This window comes from Seriola dumerili, unplaced genomic scaffold (genome assembly GCF_002260705.1).
Source record: "Seriola dumerili isolate Sdu_G_001 unplaced genomic scaffold, Sdu_1.0 BDQW01000138.1, whole genome shotgun sequence".
Taxonomy (NCBI): Eukaryota; Metazoa; Chordata; class Actinopteri; order Carangiformes; family Carangidae; genus Seriola; species Seriola dumerili.
Window position 1 is genome coordinate 5,106,768 of NW_019174393.1, and position 23,456 is coordinate 5,130,223.

The window sequence follows — 23,456 nt, forward strand, 5'->3', positions numbered from 1 at the left end:
CTAGCTCACAGGGGGGCGGGCTCGCTTCTTCCTTGTTTGGGTAAATAGTGACGTAGGAAAGTGCGTAACGCGCGCGCTCCTACTGGCGTGAACGCGCAGCGAATAATGGCTTTATTCAGTCAGCAGGTGGCGTTTCAACACTGAAATGCTGCCCTTTTAAAGATAAATGTATGTAAATAAAGTAGTTTAAGAATAGAATAGAATGGAATAAGGTAGAGATTTTTGTGGGTGCTTCAATTAGCTTAATGGGTGATTTTAAAGAGACAGACAGTGAAACAAATGGGTCATCTTATTGGTTTTGATGTGTTATATTCTAACAGCCCAGTATGGGAAGGAAATACAAACTTGTATAGCTCTGATTCTTCATATAATACAGACCTGATTTCTATTAAGTTTTGCTACTGGACACAAGAATGTGTATGTACTTTTCTTAATTTTAAATGGTAATCAATGTATTTTTTAATATTGTTAGAAGATTATTAAAAAATATATCTTGCATAAACCAACTGGATACTTTACTAATTGTTTTCCTATGTTGCACTCCCTTTTGTTTCTATTCTAATGCTTCCCTTTCCTCACTAATGCATTCAGACTTACATGCTGTTTGATTATTTACAGATTTAAATAACAGCTGATGTAATTCAGTCAGCCATTCTTAGGTTAGCAGTCCAGTTTTGAAATGATCTGACTGCTTAGGATTAATAGGGGGACAAGATGGGTGTATGATGGGTGATAGTGTTTGTTTGCAGTGAAACAAAACGCCTACACAGCAAATTTTTTGCTCAGATATATTGCAGCTTACTTTCACTTTCCATTTTTTGATCTGAAAGTATTGTCAGTTATATTTCTTTGTGAAGCCTGCTATGATCTTATAAGTAGGTCTGCTACACTTTGTCCTTTGCAAAGGGGTGTTAGATATCTTAACAATGGTCCATAAACCACTTAAATTATGTAATAGTACAAGGCGCTGTCATTGATAATATCTAAAGCTGAAACCATGCTTTTCCAGGTAAATGAAAGTAGCCTGTTCTGTGGTTGATCATCACATGATTGATTCAAGAAGTAGAAGTTGTCCATAGCCATCCATCAGCAGTGACACTAACCCATCTTTTGAACCATTGACCTCAATTAACTTTCAGGAGGAGTGTTTACAGGCATGTGTGGATCTGCACACCAGACATAAAGTTGCACTGGTCACACTAGGCTGACAAGAGAGAAACCCTAATGTGAAGACATGATAATGATCATCAAAACCAATCGGTGCAGGCTGCTATTATCACCCTCAGGACAAAGGATATGTTTACATCTTGCTGCAGCCTGAGAATGCACCAAAGAAAAATAAAAAAAAAACAATTCAGATGAGATGTGCAGATGAGCCTAGTGAATCACACGTGTTTTCTGTGCAATGAGAGCTTATGAGTCTCTGCATGCACCAAGCCTGCTTGTCTATGCAGAGCAGCACAGATGGGCGTGTGGGGGGATGGGTGCTGTCAGCTCACAGATCAAGCTGTGGGTCGGTGGTCCCATTGCTATTCACCACGCAAGCACGTAGGGCATGTCAGACACGCTCCATGGAGACATACCAGGAGTGGATATTATGTTTTGATTTTTATGTTCTTCTGCCATGGCTGTCATTGGTTGAGAATATTCTGAAAAAGTAGCTCCTCACTGAGGAGAGGTGTAAAAACCCAAGGAAGTCTCTGCAACTCTGCAACTGCAAATATTCTGCTGAGCTAGCTGCTTTGGATTATGTGACACAATTATGTTTTTTTTCTTTGCATCATAGCTGTGTTAATAGGTTACTGATAAGTCTGTGCTGATGCTGCACATTTGCACGCAGATAGTCAGTGCTAGTTTCACTCACCTAAAACACTTTGTACACATTGTTTGACAACAGTTATCTGTTTTTTGTACATTTTTAGTTGCTTAATTGAAGCTACAACACAGTAAAATGTGTCCAAAGCGGTGCTTTCCATTATATGATATTTTTTATTTTATTCCTGTGCATAAATTCATACACATTTTCTGAAATTCAGAATGGCATATTTTAGTGGAAATTCGGGGATCAATTATACCATTTAAGACCTATGAGGCTCGCCATTTTCCTTTATTTAGTCTTAATATGATCAGATTTATCTGAATACAAGCCTCAGATTACACCATTGACAAAATAGCCAAGACAATACCATTATGTCACTGCTTTGTTGGAAAAAGTTTGTGTCTATTGTTGGTGTGCCTACACAACCAGATGGAAATGAATAATTTGGAAACTGACGTCAGAGGTGGGATTGCCTAGAATGGCGGATCTCGTGTACTCTCGGGTTTTTCCGGAGAATGGGTTAAATCCCCGCCCCGCTTCATTCCTGCGTTGTTTGGGGACAGTAGGAAGATGGCGGCGGCCCCGCTGTACTGTGTCTGCCGGCAGCCCTACGATGTGAGCCGGTTTATGATCGAGTGCGACATCTGTAAAGACTGGTTCCACGGCAGGTATGTCGGTTATAACGTCCTTTAGAGAAGTAGTCCATTGGAATCAACAAACACTAATTGTTTGTTAAGGAAAGGCGACGGTTCTCTAAGCGGTGTTGACTGGTAGCTAACTTAGCTTGCTAACGTTAGCGGTGGGCGACGGGGGTTTTAAACCGTCTATTGACACGACTTTACGAAAGAAAGTGGGGTTGCGTTCACTGAAATGGGCTGATATTTACTTTATTGTTCCGCGAATGAGTCCAAAACGCAAAACTTGTGCTTGTCCTCTGTAAGTATGTTGATAATTACCGTTGTTGGCTCAAATACAGCCCCATAGCAAATAGTTTTTATCTACTAATATGCGGATCTATCAGTGTTGCCGTGCTGTGTCAGTCAACCTGGGTGATCAAAAGCTTGGCGGGGTCATCGTGACAGACAAAGCTGGCATTTGTCCTGTTTCTTACAGTTACTTCAGACACAAGTTTTAATAATGTTTTTACTTTGATTTATCGGATTAAGAGCCATTTAAACCAGTCGAAATATAGTAGTGTTAGGAGTGCAAGCCCGCAATCTGGCTGCCCAAATCAGGTTATTCAAGGTAATGGCAACCGCAAGCAACCTTGTAGTTGTACTTTAAACTTATTTGCATAGATTACATTTTATGAACAACTTCTGTCAGTTTGGATATAATCTGTGGTTTATCATTATACACCATCGGTAAATATTCTATTCTAATATAAACACATTTCAAGCTGTTTGTAATTAGATTTATTATTTTTTTTGTATTTTGTTGTGTTTTTCGTAGTCTACTTTAGTGTAAAGCAAATGGTAGAGAACAACGAGCTTGTTATGGTTCGGCTTTTGATTGACAGCTTGAGAAATTTAAACCCCCTTTCAAGCAAAGGAGGCACATGGCAGGAGACCCCTAGTGGTGGACAGGGGGATTATTTAAAGGTACCAGGTAGGCACATGTCCCTGGACTGCTATTTTCTTGTTCTGTTTTTTTTAATCTCTTTCTAGTATCCTATCCAAGTGATTGCAAGTGGGCCAATTGTGTTACAGATGCTTTTATGAATCATTTGGTGTGTGGGCAGTGACTGTCAGAATCATAACGGGAATTTTATTGTTGTGTAATGCCACCCATTGTGTATCTCCACACGTATTGCCTAACGTCAAATTTCAGTCATATGTGCTGTAGTCCCACACCCAGTACCTGTAATGAACACTCCATGTTTTCAGGTTGAGATAATTCTGAACTGTTTTGGAGTGACAAGTTGGCCTAGGTAATAGTACAAACTGTACTTTTAATTGTGTGATGAGGGTTTAACCTCTTTCTAAGGCACTAGTCGGTTTAAATGCCCATGAGCAAGGCAGGGGACTGTTGTGTAGCTTGTGCTCTTAACCCTAAGAGAAGAATGGCGAGAGCCTTTCCCCATAGGGATCAAAAAAGGGTCTTATTGTTGTCAAATTATATGGGATGTGTCAGACTCAGGTAACCAGCAAAATGTGACTTCATATAACTGTCACTTTTTATGAGTGTGGACTTAAGTCCAAAAGCTGTCTTAGACAGCCCGTTCTTCGATCCTTTGAAACTGCCTGTGTGGGCGCATCTCCACGGCAACTGTTTATGAATACAATAATCTGTTTTTGCTCGTGTTGAAATGACGGAAGCCATTGCGTAACCACATTACTCGTGCTGCCAAAAAACTTGCTGGCCAGAATTTGTGGCGTATCAGAGCCAAAAAAAAAACTGGCTGGCTGTGTGTCATGTGCCAGCAAGAAAAGGAACAAATGTTGGAGCTTCCCCCATTGATGACTAATAAGCAGATACACACACGCTCACACGCAAAGCAGAGCTCCAAAAACAGCCACATTTCCAGCCTCTTTCCCACGAGGCTGGCCAGAAGGAAAGGGATATTCTCTGGCTGTGGATGATGGCACGCCGATGAATTGGAAAGGAGAGGAGCTCAGCCTCCTGGTGCCTGTTTTTCAGCCGGCTAGCGGAGTTGGTGTTTGTGTTTGTGTGGGGAACTTTTGTCTCACTGTCTCAGTTTCTGGAGAGTGTCCTGTTTTCCATCACTTATATCTCTTAGCATCTCAGTACACAATACAGCCTGGGACTCTAATGGGATGAGGACTGGGGGAATTATTGTGGTTTCTTTGCGTCGGACTAGTGATCAGAGAGGTAACTGGGAAACAGAAAAATGTGTGTTTGTCTTTCTAGACTCCACTATGGTCTCACATCATAATACCAATGTTTTACAGAGACATTTCTCGGCTCTATCAGGGACACACATAATGGAAGAGATGTTTAGTTGTTGCTGTATACTTGTGGTCAAATGAAAGTGTTGTGTGAACCCCAAAAGAGGTGATATCTTTATGTGACATCTCATCACAGGTTTGATATTTCTCTGTTATGAGCAGTTGAACCAAAGAGAGATTTTTCCCTCTGACAAGTTTCATTTGATTGTGTTTAATCTGTGTGTGTGAAAGAAATCCTTTGACTTTCTGCTATCCTGCTAGTCATGTTGTGACTCATTCAGTTTAATTTGCAGCCCCTCATGTACCACTGCCCTGAAGGACTCCACTAGGCACCAGAACCCTCTACTAAGCCTGTGGTTTAGATTACAAATGTTAGTTTGAAATCTGTTATTTACCATTTAGAGCCTCAGCTAATTACAAGACTTGCCTCTGTAAATTGATTGTTTTCATTGTTTCTAGGACGCCAATATATGTCAACGTGGATGTTGGATTGTTGGAAATCCTCACTGGGTCAAGTCAGATCATGGTGTTTACCCCGTTGTAGGTGTCAGGCTCTCCAGTCAGCTCATTGTCTGATTTTAGGTATGGCTGGTGGGGGTGATGATAGAGCAGCAGGGCTTGATGGGACAGACCAAATGATTGATGGGAGCGCCAGTGAGCCAAGTTCAATGCACGATCCGTCAATGTCGCACAGAGTGTGAGCACACTTAAAGAGAGATGGATACCCTCTACAGAGTGCCTTTTTAGTGTTTGTGTTAAGTGGATGGATGGATGAGTGGAAGAGTTCCTTTTTTTTTTTTTTTTTAAACCACTGTCCATGAGGAGATGTTTCAGATCGTCTGTTTAGATGTCTCATAAGTTAATTGGACAAAGTCCAATGCATCCTCATAGCTCATGTTAAAAGCCATGTTTACATCCATTAGTAAGGCTGTCTCTGGGGAGCAGGGAAACTGCATTACTTTTAGCTTGATCCACGTTATTTAGGGGTCAACAGCCTCATGTATTGATTATCAGTCAGTTTGAATCAAGATATTAAAGCCATACATTATGCCATACAGTTCAAAATTCGGTTTAGAAATCTCTATAATGTGGGAGTAAATGTGGCTCTCTCAGCATAATATCAAATCCAAATCAATGGACGTCTGCTCAATATTGCTGCATAAGAACCTTAAGAAAACAGTTCACTTCTTTGTCTTCTTATCTTTACAGTAACACTGACCTATTTTTAATTCGTCAGATATTATGAAATGCTTATTGACACGTGTAAAGAGAGAGAGAGAGAGATTCATCCATAAACCAGTTGGCCTTCAAATGAGTTCAGAATGAGTTTGTTGGCAGCAGTCACATGACTGATGACTTTGTAGGTTTTACAGGGGCACTGAGGGCCTAAAGACAACCATGTTGAAGACATGTGTGAAAGCAGAGCCCCAGTGCTAGGACCCTCAAGGCAACTCAACCTGCACCAAAAACAATTAGGTTGTTAAAACTCCCTGGGGCTCCCTGACGCCCCATAAACAACAAAGTGATCCTCTTTTGTTGTGTACCAGCTGACTACACAGGGAGGCCCACAGTCTCTTTCAAGCTGTAACCACTGCATGGATGTTCAGTTGCTTTTACGCCTAGCTAGCTAAAATGATTTAACCAGTAAGGCCAAAATGACAGATCCCTATCCATCTGTCAGGGCTCAGTTGCTCTTACTGCTGCCCAGGTTCAGCACTGTTTATGTAAGCTTTGGCTGAGTGCATTAGGAAAAGGGCCAGAGAAGTCCGGTGCTCCTCTGAGGTAGATAAAGATAGCCAGGTGTGTTTAACTGCCCTCATCTCCTCAATCTCTATCTCTACCACCCATCCATTAGCGATCTGCCAGTTCCCTAATGTAGGCGTGTCAGCGCCCCATGCAGAGCGGTTATTTAGAGCTTAAAATAATGGCGATACCCGCCTCCAGCCTTTTGTGTTTCTGCACTGATCATGGAGGACAATGAACCCCTCATAGTGCATGGACTAATGAATAAGCTCTCTCAGTCACACAGGAAGGAGGCCCTTGATGAGAGGAAGTGGAGGGAGAGGGGCTGTTGATGGCAGGGCTTTAGCCAAGTACACAAATCTCCTCTCATTCAGGAAGGGATGTTTTGCTTGGTAATCTGCTGCAGTGCCATCACAGAATAACTCCAGTCTGAATATGCAGGGTTTTGTTTTATCTTTGGGGCAAGTTGACTGCACTCTCTGCCACCCTCTGTTAAAGTATGCTTTGTTGTTGTTCTACAATGTATGATAAAACAATCTCATTAAGTATTAAGTTGACGTCAGTTGAATTGTCTCCAATCTGATCCTCGCACTCATTGCTTTCCAAGCAAATGAGGTTCACGTGGGTTCAAGAACTGTTTGCACACTCACCGGCTTTGCAATGATGCAATACACCATCAGACCTGAGCAAGGCAGGAAATACTTGGCCCTCTTTTCCTTTCAGCTGAGTTTCCTTCCCTTGTTTTGCATTCTCTGTCTCAAGTCCACACAGTTTCATAAGCCTGGGTGGGTTGTTAAGTAGCAATCATTTCAGGTGACACATACGCTGAATCAGGCCTGCCAATGTGGCACAGTGCCCTGATTTCCCACTGTGGCATTACATAAAGGAAAATACCAAGTGAGATGAGGACAACAAGGTCACCTCAGCTGAGCACACGCTGCTCTCGCAGATCTTGACGAACCCGGCAGCAGAGAGCTGTGACTCATGCTTTCCCCCAGCGATCAGCCACATGTTTGAACCAAGATTCCTGATACATGAGCTGGGCCTAATACTACAGCCAAGCACTGTGCAGTGTTATTGTTGGTCATCTGCTTGCTCACGTGCAGGAGCAGGAGTGCTTCTTTGAGCCTTTTTTCACTCTTTTATTTTTTCTGTGCATGTTGCAGGCAATATGCATCTTGTAAAAAAGGTACCTCTGACATAAACGGGCCTGCTTAATGGCAAAATAAATACTCCATCAGTTACTGGACTGATGTAAAGCTCCTAATGTATTTGTTTAGTAAGTCACTCAGAATGATTACGGCAACTAAATGCATGTTATGACCCTTTCCCCCAACTTAGTAGAGATTTGAGTTACATGCCTGTTTGAAATCGCAGTGATGCTTTTCAACAATGTACGCTTTCTACGCAGCCAGTAATAACACCAGGTTGAATGTGGTAAACTGTGGAGAGTCAGCTACTGTTGATATCCTGTTAGTGCACCAGGGTGATGGAGTCCACCACTCACACAAGCTCACCACTTCCTGATGAGTTAATGGCCCTTGGCTTTATTTCCTTTACAGTTTCCTGCAATTCCTTGTAGATCAAAGGTGATAGCAGACTGTGGTCATCACCATCCCTCCTCCAGGCTTTCCTGTTTTAAAAGCAGAGCTCATATCAGCAACAAACTCATCTTTTATACCCCTTCACTATACTATTGCTAGCCACCAACTTGAAGCCACTCAGTAATAAGTTGATGATGGTTTGAAGATGGCAATTTTTTTTAAGTTTAAGTGCTTGCAGTTTTGCTGTGGGTTGCATGGTGTAATTCATTCCTTCGAGTCATCACAGTGCTAATGGTGCTTAGCGGAATGTTTCCTAATTAGCCAAATTAAAAAGAAGTAGAAGAGGTCAAATAATTGCATTGGCCTCAGCCATAAGAGAAGTCAGAATACTATGAGTGGTACAGCTTGGTGTGTTAGTAAAATGTTTCTTTTTGTCTGATCACACTAGAGGAAGTGATGCACTGAATGTGGCTTCAAATCAGATTTTCCAAACTATGTGTCCAATATCTTGAGTTTTTTTGTGCATGCACATGGGCACACTAACAAGCATTTAAGCAAAGCAATGGTGTCGATTTAGAGGAACAGTATTAGAAATCAACCAGAAGATGCTTAATGGTTATCAGGTCATCTGAGGACATATGATATGATCTCATAAAACACAATTGTTGTGTTCAGACCTCAGAAATCACTTTGAAATGACAACCATAACAGTAGCCTGTTAAACACAGAGGGTCCTTTGTATGTGATCTCTGCATCTCTTTGTGCACATCACTTAAGCATGTGCATGGTTCATTTTAATGGTTAAGTAATAGTAACACGCTGCTTGCAGTCTTTCCAACTCTGAACATCCATCGGTGTCCGTTCAGGCTGAATGGCAACTCAGTTGCTGTTCAACTCATGCTGCTCTGGAATGGAGCTCTGGTATGCAACAGAGGAATGCATGTGTGTTGGTGCCTGTGGTTTGGCTGTTGCAGGACAGTCGGGGGTAGCAGCATGAGTGGCACTATTGCAGATCCATGGGGAAAAAACACAACACTGCAACAATCCTCACTATCTGTACAAGCAGTTGATGTGCAGCCAAGGTTTTTTACCTTACGCTGCATCACGCAATGACAACAAAAAGGGAAGAACAGGAAAACCTCGTTAGTCAGACTTATTCCATTATGGTTACCTGCACTGCCAACCTTGTTGTCATACCACTTAAAGAGCCAAAATAATAACCTTTACTATGGCACGTACTTAAGTTAATTAAGCAACTAATTGAGACTAATTGTCTGTAGCTTCTTTTTATTTAGCTGAATCAGTTGAATTGATGTTGATATTGGTTTGGATTTGATTTAATGTAACTCCTAGCTTTGGTGGCTTTGCAGCAATTTTGTGCCTTTTTGACAGTTCTGCGGTTCGTTTCACCCGGTGGGAGATATTGCTGCGGTCAGAAATTCCTGATATCTCCAAATCTGAATTACAACTTGGAGGTTGATGTTGATGCTGCTGAAGGAAAATGATCTAAATGATTGTGGCTTTAGCAAAATGGGCAGGGAGGTCTTTGTGTCCTTTCGTTATTATTGTACCAAAACCATGAAATGTGCCCTTCTGTCAAATATCAGTGTAGCTGCAGTTGGAGGAGAAAAAAAAGATAAATCAGAGCAAAGGTCACTTTCCAGACACAAACTGTACTTTGCTGTATCTCAGTGTTTGTTAACCTCAATTCTGTAACCCCTGGCATCTCCTCTCACAACATGTGCATAGGGTTTGACAAAGTTTGACATTAGCTTGGTTGTGATTAATCTGTTTTAGCCAATCAGGTCAGACAACGACCCAATTAGAGGCCTGTGTAATTGATCATTTCCTACTTTCACATTGTCCAAGAAATATTTCATCTGACTCCCTAGTTACTGTCTGACAGTTTCTTATTTAACGTGTCTTGTTAAGTTTTTCAAAAACCAAAATGAAGTGTCTTTCATGAGCTAGACATGTAGGATAAATCCTGACTCGTGCTTGAACATCTAAAGTGTGAACCTGCTCTGACTCTGTATCTCTCTGTCTCTCCAGCTGTGTGCAGGTAGAAGAGCATCATGCTGTGGATATCGATGTTTACCACTGCCCCAACTGTGATGTCGTACATGGACCCTCCCTGAGTGAGTAATGCTTTCTCTCATTAGTGGCATGTTTCCTTTGCTTTTTGTTTCTGTGTGTGTGTGTATGTGTCTCTCTCCTTCCCTCAGTCCTAACCACCATCTCATTCATCAAACACTGTCCTCTGATTCTCTGCCTTACATTTACATGTCTAACACTCTATCCATTCAGTATTTCCCCTCCCACCTCTGTCTCTCTGTATGTTGCACTGGTCCCAGGGGAAAAGGCCGCTCTCCACGGTGTTGGTCAAGTCAGATTTTTTTTAAGGGGGGGAGGGGAATGGGTTAACCTCTGAGAGCCCAGAGGGCAGACATTAATAGGCTAATTGAATGGTGTTGTAAGCCCTCCACTTTGATTGGACAAGCCCCTTCATCTCCATCTCCATCTCTTAGCTCAGGGGTTGAGTAGTGAATTAATGTCCTTACGAAAAGTGGTGGTGATGTGCATAATTTACCACTTTTGTTGTGAGAGCAAGCTTCAAGAGGGCGCTGACATTAGAACGAAACAACCCTGTGAAACTCTGGTCTTTTTTTTTTTTTTCTTTTGCAGTGAAAAAGCGCAACAACTGGCACAGGCACGACTACACAGAGCCAGATGATGGATCAAAGCCAGTCCAAGCTGGCACCCCAGTGTTTATCAAGGAGCTGCAGAACAGGACCTTTGCCAGGTAGACATCAATTTGGACACATGCATATTTACTTTGAAATTGCTTCAACCGAGCCACAAGGGTCAAACCTCATTCATATCTGCTTTACCAGATAAAGATTTCCTCATGAATAGTGACGCAAAGAGTTGATGGCAGTCCCAACTAAAATCCTTAGGATGCAGGTTTTTAAATTTATACATCAGCAGCAGAATTGACTTGCTGTTATCAACACAGCAACACTAATCTAATTAATTGATGGATTGTACGTGATCAGGTTGTACTGTGATTTAATCATATTCCCCAAATTAACTGTTAAGTTTTAATTTAATTTTGTTCAATGGCAGTGCAAGTGTCGCTGTGTTTATATTCTTATATTTACTGCCATTGAGAGCAATGATTATGTTGTACAGGTGGTTTGCATGGTTACAAATAATTGACTTCAGTTTGCTTGATGTTGTGTTCACCATCAGCAGTCTCCAATGATGGAGAAAACATAAGCAGCCCAAGCTTTAACCATTCACACTTCTTGTTGCATCCACATGGTATCTTCATAGTTGCTGTAATGCTGTAGTTGCCGTAACCCGTCCATGTAAAACTGTAAATCCACCTGAATTCAGAAGCTTTTCTTGCTCATTTAAAATCTTTAAAGGCTCATGACTCTGAGGCTGTGTTAATGAAATGGCAATAGATCGAATTTACTGAACTTGTTATGATCTTGTTCCAGTGGTGAGGAGATTCTGATGCGAATGAAGGGTGAGCTGGTGACACCCAGGTACCTGGAGAGACACGGCTTCAACTACCCCATAGTGGTCACCGAGATGGAGGGTCTGGGACTCAAACTACCAGCCCCTACTTTCTCTGTCAAAGATGTGGAGCAGTATGTGGGTAAGGAAGATTCACAATGAACAGGCTTTATTCTGTAGTGTAAACCAGTTTCCCTCGACTGTATTAAATCTACAGTAACACATTAGTTTTTATCCTTTGGGATGGAAAGGATGTGGGCTCTGATATTGGAATATGTAGCAGCCTCAGTCTGTTAAAAAGCTAATGAAACCACCCAACAGCTAAGTGGCCATAGCTGAGCAGGCGCCATCTGTGTGTCAATATGAACAGGTTTCCAGGTTCATGGGGTTTTAACCCACTTATCAGGCATCAGACGACGGCTGAATGAGGTCTAAAGGAGTGACGGCTAAGCTTTCACTGCCCTCTCTGTGACCACTACGCTTCCTTACTGAAACAGCTTGCCACTTCCCAGCTCCTGTTACAAGCCCATTACCGAGCCCGCTGGTGTTTTTATCATTAAGTTCAGATTACAGACTCCCTCTCTCACTTTATCTCTTTCTCCCATGCCCTATTGAGCATTAAGCCAAGGCACAGGTGTTGTGACCAGGGACTGAGTGTCGGGTTACATTTCTTACAGTTAGAAGACAATGGGACACCAGGAGTGAACGGGGATGTCTTCTGTGACTCACTAGGGTCTGATGCAGTTGTATAGTCGGCTCAGTGTGTGGTCAATTTGGCCAAGTGCTTGAGAACTAATGAGTGTCAGTGTAAGTGTTATGAGGGAGGCTGCATAAATACAGCTTGTACTGAAGATTGATATGATACAGACACTCCACACATTTAAGTCCATAGCTTTATTAAAATGTTTCTGAACATGGAATGTGAGGCTATTTTTTAATGTCTAGACCCTTAAAGGAAAGCGCATCAGGAACAGTATATGGAGACTTGAGATGAGACTTGACTCAGCTCAGAATGACTGCTCAGTCCCTGGGGGTTAAATACAGGGGTTATGACAAAAAATATGTAAAAATCTGTGCTGGTTAAGACCCACACCATATAACCGCCACGTCCCCGTTTCTGTTATGGCCGGCGTCCCCTGTTGTATGTCTATATTTGTGGTGTCATAGACATTTATTCTCTGCCTGGAATGATAAAATATTTTCCGGCATCAAAACCAGCGATTAAATCCAACATTTTCACAGTCTGCTGGCTGTTGCAGCGGCCTTTGACAAAGAAGAATTCACCATCCTAATATTTGATAGTAAGAATAATAAATCCTATGATTCCATGCTAATAGTAAATTGCATGCTGATCTGTTCTGGACACTCAAGAAGCCGTATGTGTCATATTCACCATAAAGTATAGTGTTTAAAGAGAGCTGAGCATGTTTCCACCAGAGCAAATGGTCTTGGACCTTGTTGGTCTGTAAATCTTAACTGAACTGAAATTAATGCACTGAGAAAAGAGTTTGTGGTTCAAGCATGTTGACATGTCATTACCCTAATTAATGACCTCTTTAACATCACTGAGTGTTGTAATATCTCACAGTGATTATGGTGGACATCAGGTAACTCAAAGTGCCTCTCGTCCTGGTTCAGCAGGGCTGTGGATTTTGGACATTTATGAAAGGTTTCACTCTTGCTGTTGTGTTAGTGAGGCTGGTGTTCGAGCTCGGTGTTATGTGGTTACCAGGCAGCTTTTTCTCTCACTGTGTGACTGACTGCCTTTACTCCAGCTGTTCTCTGTCATCAGACGCTGGCCAGCTGGGCTTTAGAGGTGTGTGTGTGTGTGTGTGTGTGTGTGTGTGTGTGTGTGAGAGAGAGAGAGAGGACACGCAAAGGAGTAATAAAAAAGGTGTGTGGGAGGGGTGTTGGGGAAATACAACAACCAGCTGTCTTGCTACACACACTGCACCCCGGCCCTACTTCCGGCCCCATGTGTCACCCGAGTGTGATTTGTAGCGTCGCGACTGTTAGCTGTATGCTATGAGTCTCTGCTTCTTTTTTTCGTTTCCTTTTTAGTATCTGTTTTCAGTCTTGTACACGTAAACACACCACATTCAGCTTTTGCACACTCTCTCACACATCTACACACGTATTTCCCTCTATGCTCGAGCTCTCCCACGCACGCATATATGCATTAAATGCATTGGACCTATCACCTCCACCCACTGCAGCTCCTCAGGGACTGGTGGTCTGGACAGATTGACGGATTGTCTCACTTGTCTCTCAGTACAACCCCTCCCCACTCTGCCATATTGGTGCCAGTTTACCTCAGGGCTTGATCTCTAAAAGCACAGCTAGATGCCAGCAGGGCTGGTGACCCCAGCGAACCCCACACCCACTCAGCAGCCAATTAAAAAGTTAAAGATATTTTGCATTTAAGCGTCACCGACTACAGAACTTCTCCATCTGATATTATATGGACTAAACAGTGCTCCTCTCCTGTCTAGGTGGAAACAAAGTCATCGATGTGATAGATGTGGCACGGCAGGCGGACAGCAAGATGAAGCTCAGCGAGTTTATCAAGTATTTCACCAAGTCCCATCGACCCAAGGTCCTCAACCTCATCAGCCTGGAGTTCTCTGACACTAAGTAAGTAATGCAACTCTGTTTGTTCTGTTGGCTAAAGGAAGCACAGATTCCTAATAGGCAATAGCAGTACAAGTCAGTTATGTCACAGTTCTGACAATGCTCACATAAGTTCAGCAATGTCAGCAGGTTTGTCAGGTTTAGTATATCAGTCTAACTTGCTAACTGACTTTTGCAAGATGCTTCACCTTCATCAGGTGGACCTTAAGTTTTTTTTTTAATGGTTTCATTGTCAAGAATGAACTTTTAAACTGCATCAAATCTCTTTAAATTATGGAGAGACATAATAATTGCTGACAACCTAAGTCCTGTGCTCTTGTATTTAAAAATTCAAGTTGCAAGATACAAGCTTAGTTGCAGTTGCATTAAAAAAAGTAGATTTAGGTTTTAATCTCTGCATGCATACAAGAGAATTAGAATTTTTGCTCAGTTTGGGGGCAGGTTTTGAATATCCTAACATACCTGGAGAGGACACATGACTGAAACTAAATCTGGGATCTTATGAAATCATTTAAAAAAAAATAAGACAAGGTTCCTATCAGTAATAACTGTAACCTAACCTTCTAACCTTTCTATGGTTTCACTTTTTGCCTCACCCCAACTACCTGCAGGATGTCGGGGTTAGTGGAGGTTCCTGATGTGGCTCAGAAGATGTCCTGGGTAGAGAACTACTGGCCGGACGACTCCTTCTTCCCCAAGCCCTTTGTCCAGAAGTACTGCCTTATGGGGGTCAAGGACAGCTACACAGATTTCCACATAGACTTTGGAGGCACCTCGGTCTGGTACCATGTTCTCTGGGTAAGTGTGTGCTTTCAGGAGAGTTGAATGTGTTTGTGGCACAGCTCTACCCTGGCTCCCAAAGACACGTTCCAGGGCAAAGTAACTATTTGTCTGCTGTTTGTTGTTTAATCAAAGGCTAAGCCGCCCTTACATTAGTCAAGCTCTGAGTTTTAGTGGGTTTGTATATACTGCGGTCTTAAAGGGAGGCAGTCACGGCTGATTGGCTAGCACTTGCTGAAAGGTCCCCTTTCCTCATGCAGCTTTGGAAGCAGCACTGCTGTGCCCATGGTGATGATCTCACCGTCTATTCTATAAACTGTAGCTGACATTAATTTCAAACGGGATGTGGGTGGGTGTCGGTGGGTGTTTGTGGGTGTTTGTGGGTGTTAATAACAGTAGTATCAACACAGCTGCCACGCTCAAACAAACAACATCACATCAGTGTCATCCATGTGTGGTGTCTGTTGACTCAAAGTCCTCTTCATCTGATCTGCAGGGGGAGAAGGTCTTCTACTTGATCAAGCCCACTCCTGCCAATCTTGCACTATATGAGGCATGGAGCTCCTCGCCCAATCAGAGTGAAGTGTTCTTCGGGGACAAAGTGGAGAAGTGCTACAAGTGTGTTGTGCCCCAGGGAACAACCCTGCTCATACCTACAGGTCTGTAACTATCTTTTATGCCTGTGTAAAGTTTCTTGCATGTTTTTAATGTGGCGCTGTCATTCCTTGTAGTAAAAAGACCTCTAGTTCTGACTTTCACACCTGTAGTCCAGTTCATTTAGTCTGGACCAAAGAACAGAAAAAGACAAAACATTGTTGCCTTTTAGTTCTGGTCTGGTTAGTGTTCACTCTGGCTTTTTACAAAGCAACAAAGAGCTGTTGATTGGCTGGGAAATCAGATTCAAGAGACTGACAGCCAGAGAGCTCAGAATAACTGATTATAAGCATTATAAGTATATTACATAAGTAATGGCAAACAGGTAGACACAGGACAAAAAAGAAATGTCATGTACAGCAGATTATTGTGGGGTCACTATGTCAGGCACTTTTTAATGAACGTTGGCTCGATCTGGGAAAATTGCATATATATATTTTACCAAATGATTTGCATGAATATATACATTGCTTCATAATAAGATAATTTCCTGAACAATTTGTCCTCAGCAGATGGATTTAACAGCACTTTAGCCCCTGAATTCAGGCTAAAATCACATATCTACTATAACAAAATCCTGTGGTTGGTCAGTTTGCTTTCAGACCACAAACAGACCGCACCAGAGTCTGCTTGGAAAAGGACCGAGACCCTCTTTTCAAGTGGTCTCGGTCCGGTTGTTTGGCCTGGTTCTGTGGACGGCTTCCTCACCAGCCCACACGAACCACACAAACCAGGCAAATACACCAGAGTCTGTTTCAACTGAACCAAACTGGTTCGGTGTGAAAGCAGCCTTTAGTGTCCTGGATGGTACTTTGTGGTGTCCGAGCACAATAAATTTCACACACTCTGACATACAGCTATTTGCGTCACTAATGATATATCATTGCGGTTGTGGAGCCTTGCTAGCTGTTGTTCACAGCTGATCTGTTGTCTGGATTTGTTTGTCTTTTCACATACATTTAAAAGTTAAAATAATCATGTTTCCCATGACTCCTGCCAGGAAAATACAGGCTTCTTGAAAGACCTCTATCATTGCCAAGGGAAAATAACAGAGAGGGGAATTTCTTTCTGAGGAACAACCCAAACAGTTCTTAACGATCATAATTACAATGGATAAATGAGGAGAAACAGAGCTCTTGTGTAATATGATGAAAGAATCAGTGATGCTGCAGATCACTTCTTTCTCCTGCATGTGACTTTACAATACATTCCTTTAATTAGCAATGTTGTTGTTGTTGATTAGAAGTTGTGTTAAAGGGTAAAAGGATGTTTGAGTTTGATGTCACTGACCGAATATGAAATGGTTCTATTCAACGAAGTGACGCTAATGTCTGTAGTCATACGATTATCCATCCATCAGTCTTTCAATGGACTTTTTAAGCTGATGGAGTTCCTTCAACCCCCCCCCCCGCTTCCCAGACAGACAAAGCTCAGTTCACCCCATCAACTGCTGGACGTCCTCAATCAGTCTTCCAGCCATGCCTTCTCAGCAGGCTGAAGCAGCATTGTAAAAGAGAGCTTTTGGCAGAGAGGGTGTGTGGAGAGGTGGGAATTAAGTGGGGGTCAGAGAGCACAGTAGGTCAGTCAGCTAGTGCATTATCAGGCCTGTCTATCAGCCTTACAACAACCCCCCCACATACCCCCCCAGACTCTGCTTTCTCTCACTTTGTGTTGTATAAAGAACGCTGTTTATCTGAGGGGGAACGTGTTATTTCATAGACAACCTTATCTCTTTCTAAGTCTGACTGTGGGGGGATAAGAAGTTTGTTTTTGTACCCACACATGAGGGTCTATTGTGCATATTCACACATAGTAAACACACACATATTCACACAGATCGGTGTAATCTAGTGCATGTTTGATCAAGTTGCCAAGTATTACTGTGTGATTTTGGTTGGTCTGTCTTAAATATTGAGTTATTGCAAGTTAGTCTGTGGATAAGCTGCGTTAACTCTTGTGCTCTGGCGCCCCCTGCAGGCTGGATCCATGCTGTTCTAACCTCTCAGGATTGCATGGCTTTTGGAGGGAACTTCCTTCACAACCTCAATATTGGCATGCAGCTCAGGTAAATAGCTCAGATGATACTGATGCCTTGATTATATATATATATATTTTTTTTCAATGTTCTTGTGTTTGTTACTTTATCACTAAACTCTTGTGTATTTCGTGTGTTGGTTCATAGGTGTTATGAAATGGAGCGTCGTCTGAAAACCCCAGACCTCTTTAAGTTTCCGTACTTCGAGGCCATCTGTTGGTATGTGGCCAAGAACCTCCTGGAAATGCTAAAAGGTGAGAATGCACAATGTTAGATGTAATGACGAAATGTAGATGTTTTACATGTCCGATTCATTTTAAACCAATGGGCAATCGAAAAAGTGCCCAAGTATGTACTATTTTGAGACGTCATACAGTATTTAACAGTTTTTTTCTGTCTGTCTCTGTGGAATTTCAACCTTGTATGAAAGTTTTTTATTTTTTTTCTTCCTCTCAGAGCTACGTGAGGACAACTGTCCACCATCAACCTACCTAGTGGAGGGAGTCAAGGCTTTAATCAGTGCACTGAAGACCTGGTTGAAAAGAGAGGTGAGAGTCGGCCACAGTGTTCTCACGGTCATCTCTGTCTTCCTCCATCTTGAGTACCTACAGTCCAGATGGTTATTGTTACACGGCAGCTGAGCTCCAGTAGGAGACGTCACCGCTGTTTGTCCTTATCTTCTGTATGTGCGTCAGTGGCCAACAACAGACTTCTCTTTGTTCACTTCTCCTTGTCTGAATGTGGTCTGTTGTGGGTTTGCAGGTGACTGAGCCCACCAGTGAGGTACCAGACAATATCAGGCCCAACCATCTCATTAAAGAGCTGACCAAGGAAATCCGCTACATGGAGGTAAGACAGAGACAGACCTTTACACTTCATCTAGACCTTGTGAACTGATGCATTGATGCTGTTGTTAAATATCATAAAGTGTAACTTGCTACAGAAAGCTGCAGGTTTAACATGTTTTTCAAGGACAATGAGTCTTCAGAGACTTTTTTGTACATGGACATTGTCCAGTGTCATCATGACATTCAGCACTTCAGCACGGAAAATCATGTTCTACAGACTACGTCCATTTTGCAGTGTCATATTGATAACAGCAAGCTAGGTCGGGTTACTATGAATATTTGCTCTTGAACTTGATATATTTGACAATATTTTTCTCCATGTCCAAAAAGAAATGTACAGTGTTGCTTCTGCCTGGACTCGACTCGTCTGCAGCTTTACATACAGTACTTTTCCCAATGCAGTACGTTATGTGTCTTATTAGACATTAAGAAACATCGGGTTGAGAATTAAACTTTTTATTTATCTGATATGAAGGAGCGCTTTGGTGAAATTTTTGCCTTTTTTGTTCTTCGTTTTTTGCAAATAAGTAGTCAGTTTATACGACTACGATCTGTTTTTCTGTTTGGTTTGTTGACCTTCGTTACTCTTTGTACAATACAGCTTAGGCCGGTCACACATCCCACGCTCAGCATGCACAGACAGACACACTGACATCTGATTATGAGGCAAAATGTTAAACAGAAAAACATTAAAAGAAGACTTTGTATGTGGGCAGCTTTTTCTTGCAGGAAATCCATGAACTTGTGAACCTGTAAATTGCGCATCTTGGTAGACTCTTGACTCCATGAATATGTTTTCATATCTACCCTACAGGAGGAACCAGTCAATGGTAGCAAGCCAGTGAAATCTCAGGGAAGTGGGTGCGGAGTAGCATCTGGATCGAACGGCTGCCCGGCCACTCGCTCCACACTGGAGAGGCTGTGCCAGGCCCGGCGGGCGAGAAGAGCTGCCAGGCGGCTGAGGGAGCAGCAGCGGCAGGCCCCCAAAGTGCCCTCCAACCTGGACATCTTAGAGCAGCACACCAGGGAGGTGCTGAGGAGGCTGGAGGTGGGACCGCTGGAGGAGGTGAGGACCAAGGAATGAACAAGTAGTATAAGTGTGGATTTATGTGTTTATAACACGGTTGTGGGGTTTGAAGTTGTGGAGATGGTGGGGAGTCATTGCCTGTATTGTGTTAGTATCTGGTCAAGGCATATCGCTAAATGTGCTTTTCATTATCAGCACAAACTGCAGCATTGTGTAGATGTAGATTAAAGTCTTTAATGGGTTATACACACTGAGTGACTCTGGTCTGCACTACTCAGGATCCGGCGTTTTGTGCCAAGGTTCATGGGAAGCTCAACAAAGTGTCAACTGCATCAGCAGCTGCTGCTGCAGAGTCTTTAGAGGACAACCACCTACGGCTAATGCTGGTCAACGGCAGAATCATCAGGTGAGAGCTCAGCTCTTTCTTGTCAACACACAAATGTTTGTGCCTCTTATTTACTAAGGCTTATGGCTGTACATATTGGTATATAAATATGGAAAATTTTGATTTATCTGCATAATAATACATTAAAGTGAGATTAAGAAAGGAGCTCATTGAGAAAAATAAACAGGCAGGAAAAACAAAATGAGAACATCGAGACAACAAGCCAAAACCACATAAAATAAAATAATGTAAAATGACAACAGAAACTACTGTTACACATGGCTTTGATACAACAGTATTAATATGTTTATGGTCCTGTGTATGATTTTAATATGTATGTTTTTATATATATGATGGTTTAGTTATTGGCATGCTTCACAAGGAGCTCATCAATTGCAATAAAGTTCAACTCTCTTAACGCTTCAACCTTAATAAAAAAATTTGGTCCTCCTGCAGGAAATGAAACATTAAGATGCACAGACAAACCGTCAGTTTGATTCATCATATAATCCACAAATCAGAAGATTTTGAGAAACCAGATACTCTCTTAAATCTTTCCAATCTACTCTTCCACAGTTGGGATTCTCTGTGTTGTCTCATGAAATTACTTTTTTTTTTTTCATTATTCAAACATGTTTATTTGTGTGTGCAGAGATATGAGGCGGCCAGGCAGCAGCCCGGTAAAGACGGAGGGTGAGCGGTCATCTGTTGGCCAAGGTCCACCAAAGAGTTGTGTGGATGGGAAGTCGGAGAGGACACAGGACGGTGAAGAGCAGCACAGCATGGTTGAGAAACCCACGCTCCTCAGTACGTCACCAGAGGCTGTGCTTATTAAAACCATAGTTTAGCAGAGAAATTGTAGCCAAGAGCATTCACTCATTCATTCATTCATTCATTCATTCAGCCTCTTTTCCTGATGGTGTTGTTATGTTTTCCAGGGGGTCTGGAGAGGGTGAAGACTGAACTCAGGGAAGAAGTCTCAGGACACTCCAGTGTGTCAGACGTGGAGTCAGACAGTGACTCTCCCACAGAGGTAAATGATGAGCAGGATTTTATATCAAACTTTGTGAGAGGAAGGACAGACACGGTCAATTCAGCTAGATCGAAGTGTGAAGCCACTTGATGCTCAGAAGTGGCTTCACACTTCGATCTAGTTGTAGATCTATCTGTAGTTTGACACTAAAAAACCTGTGAGTCAAACATGTTGAGATGTTTGGAGTCTGATTTTATAGATTTCATTCTTTATAACTATTGTTAAGTATGTTGTTGGTTAACTGTTTTCTTTGTAGAAAGTAATTTCATTTGAATATTAACTGGAGAAAAATATATTTAGTGCCTTACATATGATCCTAGCATTACAAATACAACACACAGTATTACAGTGTGCTTCTATGTGCTTACTAATCATGCTTTGATTACTTACTTACTTACATCTTCATAAATTGCTTTGCCAACACAGCGTAAAGCATCATCATCGTCGCCGTCGTCATCATCGTCGTCGTCGTCGTCATCGTCCTCCTCCTCCTCTTCTGACGAGGATTCAGAGAGTTCCCAGGAGGAGGAGGAGGAGGGGGAAGAGAGGGGCTCATCTCAGCAGAAAGGCTCAGGGCACACCATAGAGCTGGACCAGTCTGGCCAGAAACTCAGGCACAAACACAAACCACTCAAACGGTGAGAAACAGTTGTGTTGAAACGTGTTGTTTCTATTTGCACTCAGAGGTAGTAAATAATCACGTTGTGTCTCCTTCCTGCAGAGACCGTCCTACCTCACCCAGCACAGAAGAGGCCATTCAGGGGATGCTGTCTATGGCTGGTCTGCTGTGCTCCTCCAAGCCGGAGAAGGTAGCCTCATCCCAGGAGCCCTGGTGGTCCAGTCCGAGCCAGTGCTCGCGGCTGGAGCAGAGGGAGGCCGCGCAGCACCAGCGCCGACTGCAGGGGGACAAGAGCCCAATGGACAGCCAAGGCAACAGCAGCAGCGAGGCCTGGGACAATCAGGGGCTCCCAAGCCCCCTCAGTCAAAGCCACGCCACCAGCCCAGAGACGGACTACCAGTACTGTGACCCCTCAATGTCTCCTCCGCTGCACCCCTCCAAGAGGCACGCCCCCAACCCCCCACCTATCAGCAATCAGGCCACAAAAGGTTTAGAAATCTTTCTTTGTGCTTCTTGTTGAAATATTAAAATGTTAAAAAAAAATAAAAATAGTAAATGCACATTTCACAAGGTTATTGTGAGTACATTCGATATCTAGATGAGGAGGCATTAGAGCTGAAATGATCGTTTATTAATGAGTCAATTGACAGAAAATGAATGTGCAACTGTTCTAATATAATTTTAGTAACTTTTTGAGCCAAAACTTCACTGGTTTCAGCTTCAAAATGTGAATATTTAATGGTATTATCCGTCTTTTTAGGTTTTGGACTGTTGGTTGGACAAAATAAGGCATTTAAATATTTAAACTCGTTCTCTGGTAAATTGTGTTGGGTATTTTTCACATTCTTAAAGACCAACATTTTACAGATGTGAAATATCTGGAAATTCTTTAGACCAAACAATGAATTATTTTGAGAAAATTATTGACAGACTAATCGATAATGAAAATTATTGTTAGTTGCAGTAGACATGGACAGTGAACATTCACAGCTTTTATGCGTAATTCTGTTGGTACTCTTTTATGATTAATTAATCTCCTGATCGTTTTTTTCTTTTTCAGGCAAACGGCCCAAAAAAGGAATGGCTACAGCCAAGCAGAGACTGGGGAAAATCCTGAAACTCAACAGACACAGTCGTGTCTTTGTGTAACACTCCAAAAACATCAGAGGCAGAAGAGAAGTTGGGGATGAATTCTTGAAGAAGAAAAAAAAGAAACATTTGTGTATTTGTTACCAGACACTTTTTGTGCTGTAGAGAATGGGGATTTAAAAAAAAAAAAAAAAAAACAAAAAAAGAACACACTGCCTGGAGACGACCACAACTGAACGAATCTTGACACGTAAAACACGCTCACTGTGCATGCTTAGGAGACAGGGTATTGGATTTGAAATGAGCAAGTGCACGACTTCAATACAAGCACACTAAGAACAAAACAGAAAAGGAGCTTCGCGGAGAGACGTAGTCGAGCATGTTATGAAATTTTCTGCTGCAGGGAAAGGTGGACTGAAGCTCCTGGGGGCATTCAAATGGACAAAGGAGATTTTACTGTAGAAGGTCTACCAAACAAACGACAAAAACGCTTGCTTTGATGGGGAGACAGCAAGATATCTACTGCTTCTGATGCCAAGATCATCTGCATCACATTTACTAATATATCCTCTCTCCAGTGAACGCGCCCCTTCCCACCCACCCCTACACGAGCTTCACTTGCTTCACGGCTATCTGCGAGCAGGACGGAGGAGCAGGTGAAACGGAGCTCTATCTCTTGCAGGGTCTTTTTTTCCCTTTTGGCCCTGGGGAGAAACGAGGTGCTAAAGAGGAGGAGGAGGAGGAAGAAGAGGAGGCGGCGGTGAACTGAAATTTCAAAATGGTGCTTATTGTTTGTACTTTTCTCCACTCATGCT

General features: G+C 42.4%; 1 protein-coding gene across 1 annotated transcript; it reads left to right on the forward strand.

Annotated features, from left to right (window-relative positions):
* The first annotated feature begins 2,389 nt into the window (after positions 1-2,389).
* On the forward strand, positions 2,390-22,838 carry kdm7a (lysine demethylase 7A). The gene is made up of 18 exons (XM_022749091.1): positions 2,390-2,487; positions 10,068-10,153; positions 10,701-10,818; positions 11,522-11,682; positions 14,033-14,174; positions 14,783-14,969; positions 15,448-15,610; positions 17,583-17,670; positions 17,788-17,894; positions 18,097-18,188; positions 18,403-18,489; positions 19,303-19,554; positions 19,794-19,921; positions 20,553-20,707; positions 20,839-20,933; positions 21,360-21,571; positions 21,655-22,040; positions 22,613-22,838. Exons 1-18 carry the CDS (start codon positions 2,390-2,392, stop codon positions 22,699-22,701), a joined length of 2,646 nt encoding a protein of 881 aa, XP_022604812.1. The 3' UTR covers positions 22,702-22,838.
* The last annotated feature ends 618 nt before the right edge of the window (positions 22,839-23,456 follow it).